This window comes from Lampris incognitus, chromosome 10 (genome assembly GCF_029633865.1).
Source record: "Lampris incognitus isolate fLamInc1 chromosome 10, fLamInc1.hap2, whole genome shotgun sequence".
Taxonomy (NCBI): domain Eukaryota; kingdom Metazoa; phylum Chordata; class Actinopteri; order Lampriformes; family Lampridae; genus Lampris; species Lampris incognitus.
In genome coordinates this window covers 31,112,474-31,126,105 of record NC_079220.1, presented here as the reverse complement: position 1 = coordinate 31,126,105, position 13,632 = coordinate 31,112,474, and the positions used below count along the sequence as shown (strand labels likewise).

Sequence of the window (13,632 nt, the reverse complement as noted above, 5' to 3'; positions counted from 1 at the left end):
TTTAGTTCTGTTACAAATTGCTCGAACGATTCGCGCTAACCCTGCATTTTTTTCGGGGAATTTATATCTGGCATAAATGGGGTTAGCCTTTGGTGTGATATACTCTGTGCACTTATCGTAATACGTGTTAAGCTTGCTGGCTTCTTCTCCCGTGAGCGTCCAGGTGTTGTGCACATTACGTCCTTTCCCCCCGACCCATAACAGGAGGGAACTGCAGTTCTCCTCCTCGTTCTCTTCGGGCAGGGGGCCTGTGAGCATCAACTCTGCGTGCTGCCGGAATCGTCTCCATGCTTCGGGTAAATTCGCCCAATCCCAGTCCATCCGTGGAGCTGGAACGCTGTAAGATTCCATTTTCTCGGCGACGTGTGGGTAGTCAAACCTCTACTCTGAGACCATGTAGTATTTGCCCTGTGGCACAATCATAAACTTAATAAAATAATAAATGCATACTCCGGCTCAGCACAGTGTGTTTACTCATTCCACCATCTTGGATCACATACGTGACTGCTCCAATCTCGCGGGACTTGCCGATGTCACTATTCTATGGCAAACTGTAAGGTACAAAGGTTATGCTGAATAGCATCTCAGATGTTACAGATAGTCAACCAAAAGGATTTTGTCTTCTCCTCTTTTTGGGAACCCGACCATACCGACAAATTGACAATTTTCCCCTGCAGGTAAGTTTTTAACTTTTTTTGCGGATATACCACACTGTGCCCCTGCGGTCATCAGCAGCAGCCTTTTCATCGCTCCGAAACTGCCTGTATGCGTCCTTGACAACCGGGTGTATGTTCAATGTTCAATGTATGTAAAAAGTAATCTCCACCTTCCTTCTCGCACTCCTGTAGCAATCTCCCAACCATAGTGATATTAGTGCCCACCAGGATTGCCACCTGCTCCATTATGGGTGGGTCTGGACAGATGAGAGCTAATGTGTCAATTTTCAAAGGCACCCCAACAACTGGCTGGGGAAACTCTACCTGCAGTTCAGTGTAGCCGTCGTATGGATACTTTTGATCACTGAGTCCCCATATCTCGATTGTCACTGGAGGGAAGGGGCGGATGTTTCAAGTGCTTCTGATAAAAGGTTTGGTACACGACCTTAGCCTGTGAGCCAGTATCCAGGAGCGCCTGTGCATAGATGCCCTCAATTATCACATGCACTGTCGCGGAGGAGCCCGCCAAACGCTTGGGTAACGTGGCTTTGGCTGAATGACACTATTCTGCACGTTTAAGGAGCGTGCTTTGCTTGGGGGTTCAGATTGCTCCCCTACTGACCCCCCCCCCCCGCATGATTCCCAACAGCTTGCGTTCCTGAATCAGGCACCGATTTACCTTATGTAAATCCTCTTCTCCTTGGCAATCTCGAGACAAATGCCCACCATCACAACAGTGAAAACACTTCCTTCTTTACAGCACTGCTTTGCAAGGAAGTGACAGTGGCCAAAGGTTGTCAATTCTGAGACACAACTCCCCCAGGACATGGTCCTTCCTCTGAAGAGCGTTGCGATTTTACTTCAATGGTGACTTTTAACAGATGGCTGACTCGGGCGGCCAGCCCTTTTAGTTCTTGTTTGAGGTCATTTAGTTCATTGCTTAATTGGTTAGGTTCAACTCCAATCTTTGCTGTAGCTACTTTACACTTCAGTTTCATTCGAGTTTCTTGTCTGTTTTCCTCTTCTGTTGTTTCTCTTATGAGTTGTGGGTAAGAGAGTGGGCTCTGAGTATGTTCAATTACCTTCAGCTTCATTGCAATGATGTCATGTGGTAGAGCGCCCCTTAGACTCTGCTCCATGCGCAAGCTGTTAAGGTTATCTCTGGTAATCACCTGTTTTTCTAACATCCTGTTCATTAGCTTGTCCAGCCGGTACACAAAGTCAGACTGCTTTTCCCCGTCTTCTTGGAGTGTGCTACGAAAACTCAAGAGAAGATCAGTTCCATTATCAGTGGAACCAAAGGCATTGTAGAGGGCAACCAAGTACTCTGTTAGTGTAGCAGAGGGATGAGAGCCTCTAATGAACCTAATTGTGTCAGCTGCTGGCCCCCTCAAACTTTCCACTACATGTTGCTTCTTTGTATGTTCAGCATATTTCCACTTCTCTATCATCTGACTAGTTTGGTCCACCCAGGTATCAAAGTCCTCTTCTCCTGCAGGCACTGGTTTCTGCCCAGAGAAGATTCAAAATTTTTGATAATGTGTTCCCTCATTTTCTGGTTTGACACAATCCTTAACAAGTTGGCCCAAAGTTGAGAGCATGTAGGGATCCATGAACTGCTGTTGCAATGTGTGGACATCGGATAGGCATGTCACATCCTCTAGTGATCGTCCTTCTGTCTCCAAGAAGGCTGACAGTTTCTTTTGAAACTCACTGGACTCATTAATTGAGTCATCCCTCACTCTGAGTGCTGCTGCTATAGCCACCTTCCATGGGCCTCCATCCTCTAGTGTGCCTATCTCAGGGGGAATTTTGTCTGTGGCTAACTTCTCACTGCATCGCACAAGGATGATTACCTTTCCGCTTTCTTCAGCAAACTGTCGCCCTCTGATCTGAATCCTTCCAAATGCTTTTACTGTCACCAATGCAGCAGTTATGGGCAGGTCATCAGTATTTTTATCTACCCCTGTGAGCATGACAGCATGGTCTGGATCTATACGCTGTCCTCTGCACCATGATAGGACTCTAGCCCACTCCATATTGATCATCTTATGGTATTTAACTGTTACTATATCACCCACTTATTTATGTAATAACCCTATGATCCCAGCAGTGCCTCCAATTATGTAACCCTTTCTTAGGCACTATGTAATGAATGAAAGGTCACGTGTTTAACTTGACCTACTCACGGGTGTACGTGCAGTGCGTGTGACGTATACAGGAAGCTGGAAGCGCATGTTATGAAGGTTGTATGTCGGATGAACGCTAGTAAAAGCTACGCAGTTAAGAACCTACGAAGTCGGCTCGTTCTTGAATTATTCTTATGTCAGTAAGACAAGGCGTCTACGGACATTACATGGTGTCAGAATAGTCTGTGTATCTGAACACGAGCGGTCATGCCGAAGTTTAATCCGCCGAGTGAATTCAAGTTTGACTGCCCCGTTGAATGGCCGGAGTGGAAACAAAGGTTTTTCGCGCTTCAGGCTCGCGACAAAGCTGGATAAAGACGACGGGGAGATTCAAGTGAGTTCGCTGATTTATGCAATGGGCAGCGAGGCTGAAAAGATATTCAGCTCGTTTGACTTCGCGGCGGAGGGTGATAAAGTGGACTATGATATCGTACTGAAAAAGTTCGACGGCTACTTTATTCCCCGCCGTAACATCATACATGAGAGGGCGTGCTTCTATCAACGTAGCCAGCAGCCAGGAGAGACAGCGGAGATGTACATCCGGACATTGTATGAGCTGTCTGAACACTGTGAGTTTGGGGACAAGAGGGATGAACATATCAGAGATCGTCTGGTAGTGGGCATAAAAGATAAGGTGCTCTCCCGTCAGTTCCAGCTCACAGCGGACCTTACTCTGGTGAAAGTCATTGAACAAGTGCGCCAGGCGGAGGCAATAACAAAGCAGCTCAGCCTCCAAGCTAACCAACCAGAGGCCCAGCTGGCTAACGTCAATGTTGTCCGACGGCGGGACGGACGCCAAAACAAAAAGGGCGGACAGCGTCATGGTGGCAGCAGACCTGCAACCAACAAAGTAGATGAATGCGGGAGGTGCGGCAAGACGCAGCACACCGATGAGCGGAAGTGTCCTGCAACGAACAGTAAGTGCAACAAGTGTCATAAAAAGGGACATTGGGAGCGTGTATGTCACTCTAAAGCGGTGAGAGAAGTCACTGAAGAGGTTAAACAGCTGTACTTTCTGGGAGAAGTTGGCAAAGAGAGCAGTCAGGAAGATTGGACTGTTAGTTTAACAATAAGTGATGTACCAATAACCTTTAAAATTGACACGGGGGCTGACGCTACTGTTATCAACCAAGGGACATTTAAAAAGCTGAAGCCAAACATAAAACTGGGACCTCCTGACACATGCTTCATAAGCCCAGGTGGAAACATCAGCTGCATAGGACAGTTTCAAGCCACAACCAACTACAAGGAGAAACAATACTCCTTTCCAGTGTATGTGATCAAGGGGAGAGGCAGCTGTCTGCTGAGTCGTCCAGAGGCAGTGGAGATGGGTCTAGTGAAGCGGATGAATGAGGTCAGTGGAGTTTTCGGTTCAAGTGGACTGCTGAAAACAGACCCAATGAAAATAGCTCTGGTGGAGGGTGCCCAGCCATACGCGGTGCATACAGCCAGACGGATACCGCTGCCACTTGTACCACTGGTTAAGAAAGAACTGCAGCGCATGGAAAATGAGGGCATTATTGAAAAAGCGACTCAGCCCACAGAATGGTGCGCCGCTATGGTGCCGGTGCTGAAACCGAACAAGAAAGAGGTTCGCTGCTGTGCTGACCTCAGGAGGCTGAATCGAGCGGTGAAACGTGAGAAATACGTGCTGCCCACTATGGAGGAAATAATGCCAAGGCTCGCAGGGTCAAAGTTCTTCACAACGTTGGATGCAGCAAGTGGGTTTTACCAGATCCCCTTGCATGAAGACAGCAGGGGGCTCACCACTTTCATCACCCCATTTGGGAGGTATGCTTTCTGCCGCCTTCCATTTGGTATAACGAGTGCTCCAGAGATTTTCCAGAGAAAGATGGCGGAAACTCTGACCGGGCTAGAGGGCACAGAGGTGTACATGGATGACATCCTTATACATGGAGAGACTGAGGAAATCCATGACCGGCGCCTAGCAGAGGCGCTGGGGGTCATTGAAACAGCAGGTCTCAAACTGAACCAAGCGAAATGCAAGTTCAAACAGAAACAAGTCCGCTTCCTTGGTCATATCATCAACGAGGCAGGCATCAGACCTGACCCGGACAAAGTGGCCGGAATAGAGAACTTTCCTCAGCCCCAGAACGTGACGGAACTCAAGAGGTTCCTCGGGATGGTGAACTATTTGGCAAAATACGTCCCAGAGCTGTCCACTGTAGGTCAGCCGCTTTATGGACTGCTTAAAGCAACGACAGAGTGGCTGTGGGGACCTGCACAGAACACAGCATTCCAAGACCTTAAAGCAGCACTCGCCACCGTCCCGGTACTCACCTTTTATGACGTCACTAAGGCTACGGTGGTGTCAGCAGATGCCAGCAGCTACGGGCTGGGAGGCGTTCTGCTCCAGCAGCACGGGGAACACTGGAAGCCCGTGGCCTACTGCTCCCGACGGCTGAGTGACGCAGAGACAAGGTACGCACAGATCGAGAAAGAGTGCTTAGCCAGCGTCTGGGCATGTGAAAGGTTCGAGAAGTACTTGTTTGGGCTTGACAATTTCAGACTTGTCACCGATCATAAACCACTAGTGCCTCTCATGAACAGCAAAGACTTGGATAATGTGCCCATTAGGTGCCAGAGACTGTTAATGAGGCTGATGCATTTCAATGCAGTGGCTGAATACGCACCAGGCAAAACTTTAGCTGTGGCTGATGCACTCTCCAGAGGCCCAGAGCAGTGCTACGGAGATGGTGCTTCTCATGATGATGTTGCAGCGCACATTGATGCCATCGTGTGCCAGGTGCCTGCCACACCTCAAAGGATGCAGGAGATAAAACAGAGCACGGATGGGGATCTGCAGCTCCAGACAGTGTTGGGCTTCATCAGACACGGCTGGCCTGAGTATGTCGATAAAGTGCCGGAGACAGTCAGAGACTTTTATCAGGTGAGAGGGGAGTTATCTGCGGTAGATGGTTTAGTCATCAGAGGCAGTCGTATCGTCATTCCCACAGAGATGAGGGAGGTGATCTTAGACAGAATACACGACGGGCACCAGGGGATAGTTAAGTGCAGAGAGAGAGCTAGCCAGTCAGTGTGGTGGCCCAAAATGACAGAGCACATTACAACAAAGATACAGCAATGTCAATTCTGCAGAGAACACAAGAACACACAGAGAAAAGAGCCTTTAATGTCAAGTGAGCTCCCATCCAGACCATGGCAGAAAGTTGGCATAGACCTGTGTGAGTACAAAAAGCAAAACTACTTGATAGTGTCTGACTATTATTCCAGGTTTTTGGAGATCCTAAATCTACCAACAACTACTAGCAGTCAGGTTGTAGCTAGGCTGAAGGCTACATTTGCACGTTTTGGTATCCCTGAAATTGTAGTTAGTGATAATGGGCCACAGCTAGTTTCAGAAGAGATGAGGAGGTTCAGTGAGGATTATGATTTCATCCATGTGACTTCAAGCCCACACTACCCCCAGAGTAATGGACAGGCAGAGAGGGCTGTTCAGATAGCCAAAAGCATATTAAGGCAGGAAGACCCTCTCCTCGCCCTGTTGACATACAGAGCTACACCCTCTTCTTCCACTGGAGCCAGTCCAGCGGAATTGCTCATGGGTAGGAGACTCAGAACCACCTTACCCACATTGCAGCATAACCTGAAACCGGCCTGGCCTAAAGAGGAACTGATCAAAACCGCTGACGCCGTAGCCAAATCGAGGCAGGCTTTCTACTACAACCGCAGGAACGGCGTGCGGACACTGCGCCCACTGACGCAGTACTCACCAAACCTGATGGACAGAAAACATGGACAATGCCAGCAGTTGTTCACAGTCAGAGCTCCACTCCCAGATCCTACATAGTGGAGACAGCTCAAGGTGAACATTACAGAAGGAACAGGCGCCACCTGTTGGCCACACCTAAAACACTCACCTTTGTCAGCAGGGATCCTGACCATGTCACTCCAGGGGAGAGTGGAAACACGGATGAGTCCCGAGCAGCAGAAATGCCAACTTCCACACCATATGTTACTCGCTCTGGCAGGGTGAGCAAGCCTGCAATCCGGCTGGATTTGTGAGGCGTATGGACTTGTGTACTGTGGGGGATTTTTTATTTTTTTGTGAAAAGGGGGGGTTATATACAGGTTAGAAAATCATCTTAGAGGGGGAGATGTAATGAATGAAAGGTCACGTGTTTAACTTGACCTACTCACGGGTGTACGTGCAGTGCGTGTGACGTATACAGGAAGCTGGAAGCGCATGTTATGAAGGTTGTATGTCGGATGAACGCTAGTAAAAGCTACGCAGTTAAGAACCTACGAAGTCGGCTCGTTCTTGAATTATTCTTATGTCAGTAAGACAAGGCGTCTACGGACATTACACACTATATGTAGTGTATAAATATTGTGTCTCTAGGAGCTTAAATTCTTAAGTGTGGCAGACGATGTAGTCCACTAGGGTTATTTTACATGACCTTATACTGGCTAAATGCCCCTACCTGGAATAACAAAACACCCCCTATTGTGTGTGATTATCTCCCAGGAAAACTAAGCATAAATTCTTAGTGGAAAAAAACAAACAAACAAACAAGGCACTAGAGCTAGAACACTGCACCTATATATATTTATACAAACATACAATGAGAACAGAATATGCATTAAAGAAAAGGCAAAGTTCCACAGTAAGTGATTTTGAATACAACTGGATGTGTATTGTCAACGCAAGAGAAATAAAATACTCCCAATATGATCCGGATCAACGTTGGCGCGCTTGCTGGAGCTCATGTGAATCCTCGTCGAATTAAACGACCGGTTACCTTTGTAGTCCCGGTGAACAGAATACAGAACCCGGGAGCGGCCCTAATGGAAGCGGTCACGTCTGACTGACGTCTGGGGCGTCCTCGTACAGATGGGAAGACCCAGGTCCTCTCGTCTCCAACAGCGGTAGCGAATAGTTCGGCTACGAGCAGCTAGCAGCACTCGTATCATGGCAGAATCCTTCCTTCACGGAGGACTCGATGCAGACTACTGCTGGAGTATTCACTACAATCCAGGAACGCTGTGCGACACTTTAAAACTTAAAATTAAAAAACAAAACGACGTTAGCTCAGGCTACAATACACCCACTCTCTGTGTAGCTGTGCAGGCTGTTCTCATTCCCTGGTTGTAGTAAACGTACGAAAAGTAATACATAAAAATTCGTATGTAACGCACGTCCGGCACCTAACCCTAACCCTAGGGTTGGGGGGGGGGGGGGTGGCCCCGCGACGCAACATCCGCCCCGCAGAGGATTCCACCGCCGCCCCGCCTGGCGCGGGCTGTTGCGCCGCCGCCCCGAGGATTGCGCAGGCGCTGTGACTCGCTCCACGAAAAGTTGTGCATAACTTTTCCTACGATATCACATGAACCGTTCATGAGGATACAAGCCTGTTTCATGCCATAAGCAATCAATTGAAACAGGCTTGTACTGTCTCGTAGAAAATTTACTTGAATAACTGGATTTTATATATATATAAATATTACCTTAATAATTTCAGTAATGTCTATAAGCAACTATAAGCAATCATCAAGTCAAGTCAAGTCCAACTGATGATTGCTTATAGCATGAAACAGGCTTGTACTGTCTCATAGAGAATTTACCTGACTAACTGGATTATTTTGCTCCTTATTTGTTGAGCACCATCCCTACCGTTAAGTGTTTATTTTAACAAAGATATATATATATATATATATATATATATATATATATATATATATATATATATATATATATATATATATATAAATGTGTGTGTGTGTGTGTGGGGGGGGGTGTATATATTGCCTTAATAATGTCAGTAATGTCTTGTGGGTTTCATGTGAGCAACCCGTTGGGTCAAATTCCTCGTAGTATGTGTGAATTTACCTGGCCAATAAAGCTGATTCTGATCCTGATAATCGATCAGAGAAAAACAGATGGCTTAGCCAAGAGACTACTTTTTGATGCCTGGCAAGTTGAAATGCATATCCTTACTAGATAATAGCGTTGATAGAAGGCATAAAAGTTGTTTAAGCTATAACATTAAACTATCAATATTATCTCATTTTGCTGTGAGATGCTGTGACCTGCAAGGCAGTGTAATGTAAACATAAGATAACAAGTCTTGATGCACAATCAATAATCCAGGTGAGAAAATCAGGTGAATCAGTTCATCCAGACAAAACGTTTATTGAGAGGGAAACGTTTAAATGTGACCTCCTCAGTCTCAACTGGCTGCAGGGATCCCCACCCACCCCTTATAAACAACACAGTGGCATAAAAACCAACGATCAGTTTCATATGCAATTGACATGGCGCAGTCGCTTGCATGAGTGATGAAACGTTTCTCCCAATAAATGGTGTCTCCAGATGAACTGACTCAACTTTCTGTGATTTCCTTACCTGGATCACTGAACATGTGTCAATTAAGCTATCAGACTTAATTTGTATAGCAATTTTCATGTCAAACACAAGATAATATGTCTCTTGTGATTTCTATGAAGGTTTGATAATAACTGCAGACATAGGCAGTGTTTCGCTGTATGGCTTTATTCCTGCTGGTGTTCAATTTTTAGTAGGTTTAACCTACACACAAAATACACAAAACAGTTGACAAACATACACGTGTGGACTGAAACCCCTACAGGAGCACCATGGAGTCTAAGACTTTACCACTGGATGGCACTGCTACTCTAAATTCATTTAATTTAATGATTTACCGTTATACAGAAAAAGTGCCGTTAAGGGGGGGGGGCACTTTCAATCAATTTGTTATCACCTTTCAATTAATGTCAATTAATGTTGATTAATTAAACCCATTAATTTCAATTAATGTCATTATTGTCACCATTGAGGCCACCACTAGATGGCCTGCTACTCGAAATTCATTGGATTTAATAATTTACCACTATACAGAAAAAGTGCCGTTAAAAGAAAAAAAAACACTTTCAATCAATTTGTTATCACCTTTCAACTGGTTGACATTATGTTATTGATAACAGTATAGCAGGGTTCTTGCGTAACCTACGGTCAATACTTGTCTTACCCAGTTTTACACTTAAAACAAAACAAGAAGGCTAATGAGAGACTATTTACAAATGGAAACCAATAAGAAGAGCTCATTATTACTTATTGAGTTCATCTATAATCTCCTCCTCCCTTCTCTTACACGGTACGCCGAGAGGCCACTGCTGTGGCGGTGGGGTTTCCCATAATAATTAACCGAGTGATGTTTTTATTGGTGTCTCTAAAGTGACCTCTGGACCAAAACGTGAGAAGTTGGTCTTGAATCCAGTCTGGGCAGCAGAGACAAGGCAATGTGAACAGTGTTTGTTCACAGTGCTCACATGACTGATTTGACCTCCACCATCGTACACGTTCAACACCTGTAAAATGAGGGATCATCATCCGTTTTGGGGGTTTATTTACCTGAGAATATAACTTGTACACCCATTTGTCTGTGTGTGTCTTTCTAATTAACACCTCGTCTCTTTTATATTTGTTCTCTGTTTTGAGTGTGTGTGTGTGTGTGTGTGTGTGTGTGTGTGTGTGTGTGTGTGTGTGTGTGTGTGTGTGTGTGTGTGTGTGTGTGTGTGTGTGTCTGCACATGTAGGGGGGAGTTGTGTGTATCCACAAAACTATAGGTGAGGATCCACCATATAGTTTAATTTCTACTCTGCCACCAGCTTTCTAAGTCGCTGCACCACATCCTCCGCACTGACCCACGGTACAGTGACGGCCTTCAGCTCGCCTGGCGTCGCCTCGTGGGTCTCGGTGATGAGGCGGTGCATGGGGAAGTCTCGTCGTGGGAACGCCACATCCCTCGGCCCCAGGATGAGTGCCGGGCAGAAGTCGTTGGCGCCATCACCCACGTAGAACACCCTCTGGTATGGTCGCCCACGCTCCTGTGTCCTGCGGGTCACATAATCTCTGACGATAACCTGCTTGCACATGTTCTCGGGGCATCGCTGGCAGTCGTGGGAGTGGAAGGGGCGCAGCACCAGTCGGCCGTCCCTGTTGAAGGTGGCCGGGTTGGTGAAGATCCTGTGGAAGAGCTGGCGGGCTCCCACCCGGCGGAGCCAGGACTCGATGAAGAAAATGTTGGCGTCAGACACCAGCACTATCTCAAAGTCCTGCGGAGGCCGTGTGCGGAGGAACTGGAAGAGGGCTAGCATGCCAGGGGTGGGAGGGAGCTTCTCCATGATCGTACGGATGTCGCTCTCGGTCACTCCTTGCTCCGCTAGGTAAGCCAACACCCGCTGCATGTACTCGTTGTACCGGCCCGGCTGGTAGGTGTCTTTGAGCCAGACTGGGAGGTGCTGCCCCGGAGAGGCTTGCACCACCATGTCATCGCTGGTCTCGTCCACGATGGTCTCATCAAAGTCAAAGAAGATGAGGAAGCGCTTGTCAGAGGAGATCTGTGCTGAATGTGAGGCCATGTTAGATGTACGTCTGGATCTTTGGGGTTCCTCCTCGCCTGGGGGAGGGGGTGGGACATAACAGCAGTTGAAGAAAGCGTCCCCCATGACTGACTATGCCACACCACTCAATGTTGCCAAGTGGCACCAAAACACTTGTGAACCACTCGCCCACTCTCCAACATCCCACGCAAGGCAGGGCTCGGTAAGGCGGAGGCTTACCAAGGCTGGCTATCTGGGAAACATCAGTGTATAATTAGATAGGGAGGAGAATTGATAGGAACACATTCTCGACAAATATTTAAAATGCAAATGTGGATAAAACTGTCCTAATAGTTTTGATATTGACAGGAGATATTCATGAGCATGATTTACAATGACGTGAATAACAATAGCTACTAAATAAGGTAACCATCAGGAACTATCTTTGAAAATAATACGAAAAGCTCGAATCACTTGTGGGGAATCGAGTTTTGGGAGCTGTGACAGATTATCCTAACAAAACAAAAAATTACGGCGACATATTATAGTACATCTAAACCTAATAAAGATAATTTTCTATAGACGGACAAGCATGCAAACAAGTTCAACATCGGTCAAATTACGTTATAGTCACAGAAAAACAGGAATAATAGCTCATGAGAAGATGAATGCACTCTACTGCAACCCTGCCGACCTACCGCAAGCGTGTCTGTTTCCGTGGCGTCAGCAGTGGATCGTGGCCGAAACCAAGCAGCACATCACCCTGTTACAACACCTGTATTTATATGTCCGGGACGGAAAAGGAGCCCGGGCCTGTCGCCTAATATAGTGCAACGGGATCTGGAAGGAGACAAACCCGGTTTACACCGCAGATCTGACCAAGATAACAGGTGACAATACTGTTGAATGAAAATTAAAAATTGAGTAAAATAAAGTTTAACTGCAAAAAAAAAGAAGAAAAAAAGCTGTAGGTTAACAGCCCCGAAATGCAGTTTACTGTGCTACGGACCACCTTAAAAACAAGCATTGGGTTACTCCTCCGGTGTCCAGTAGCCTATAGTATAACCCATATATAATAGAGATCAGGCTACCTGCAAACATTTTTAGCCTACTAAATGTTAAAGCCCAGAAATACAACGAATATGGATTGTGCCTATATTTAACAGGCATAGAGCATGAATTAGTTTCTTGTCTGTCTTGAAGAATCACCAGTACTGTATCCAAAAGACGTGTCCGACGCACCGTTTTCCCTCTCGGTCCTGGTCCGGTGCCTGCCTTGCCTCGGTCTCCGCTGTGTTCTCCGGAGAAAGGATGCTGTCGTCTTACTTTATGGTCCGTCAAAGCAAATGCCACCGGTAAACTTGTGACGTGGACGCCACTGTCGTTGGATGTGCGGATCTGGGCCCCGCCCATCTGATCCCACGGAGCGCGCAGCCCCGGGAGGGGAGGGCGGGGGGCAAAGGGGGGGAAGGTTGTCAAGTCAAATTTTGTCAAACTTTGTTCACTCTAAAATAATAGCTTCAAACTTATTTTGATGGTACACTGACTCGCAATAGGGAGAATGGTGCCTCTCTCGTTCCCACTCCGCGCCCCGAACGCCTGTTCGTTCTTACACTATGTCACTTGAGTTGAGCGGGTACGATTTTAGCCAATCAGATGCAGAGTACGGCGGGTCATGACTTCGCCGTCCTAGGAAAAAAAATATCGCTCGCGGGAAGGCGCTCGTCCCGCTCAGCCCAAGTTGCATAGTGTAAGAACAGGCGTCCAGAGCGCGGAGTGGGAATGAGAGAGGCACCATTCTCCCTATTACGAGTCAGTGTACCATCAAAATGATTTTGAAGCTGTTATTTTAAGGTGAACAAGTTGCTTGTTGCAACTTTTGGCGAACGCAGGCGCGTTCCCGCGACGCCAATGATTATATGGGATACATAATCATTTGGATGCAAAAGACGCAAGCACGACGACACAAGCACAAGATGTTACATCATAGTCGTTTCCCTGAACATTTACATTGATCAGTCATTCATGTTATCTTCTATATTTGACGTGGCATCACATACAGTTTATCATATGAGTCAGTTGTTTATTATATCAATAAGTTAGAATAAACTGTTCTAGCAGCGAGTGATAAAGGTTCTGTTGTAATGAGACGCGGTTCAGTGTGCAGGGTGTGTTTTGAGCTCCTTCAGATCAAGGCCATCTCACACAACAGTACTTACTTTAGCCCACATATGTCAACACGGTTCCAGAGTGCTGCTGTGAACATTTCAATCTACACAGGCTGCTCTTTTCGTATTCAAATGTACTCGGTCAGTTTACCTGGTTCAGATCAGGAGTCCTTGTGCGAAATCTCCGCCTTCGCAACGAGCTCTGATCGATGGGGGCCAACAGTGTATATTGTG

At 46.7% G+C, this 13,632-nt stretch overlaps 1 protein-coding gene across 3 annotated transcripts; it reads right to left on the bottom strand.

Moving 5' to 3' along the window:
• Nucleotides 1–9,372: 9,372 nt before the first annotated feature.
• phospho1 (phosphoethanolamine/phosphocholine phosphatase 1) lies at nt 9,373–12,793 on the bottom strand. Of its 3 annotated transcripts, none has more exons than XM_056288494.1 (3): nt 12,473–12,793; nt 11,929–12,070; nt 9,373–11,483 (listed from the first exon to the last, which is right to left on the bottom strand). In XM_056288494.1, exon 3 carries the CDS (start codon nt 11,354–11,356, stop codon nt 10,502–10,504), a length of 855 nt encoding a protein of 284 aa, XP_056144469.1. In that variant the 5' UTR covers nt 11,357–11,483; nt 11,929–12,070; nt 12,473–12,793; the 3' UTR covers nt 9,373–10,501. The 3 variants fall into 3 exon arrangements, with proteins under 3 accessions (XP_056144469.1, XP_056144468.1, XP_056144470.1); XM_056288493.1 differs by having other exon boundaries at nt 9,373–11,479; XM_056288495.1 differs by having other exon boundaries at nt 9,373–11,307.
• Nucleotides 12,794–13,632: the final 839 nt, after the last annotated feature.

Excerpts from the sequence above, each read along its gene's own strand:
- phospho1 (XM_056288494.1), bottom strand. The coding sequence starts at position 11,356 with ATGGGGGACGCTTTCTTCAACTGCTGTTATGTCCCACCCCCTCCCCCA.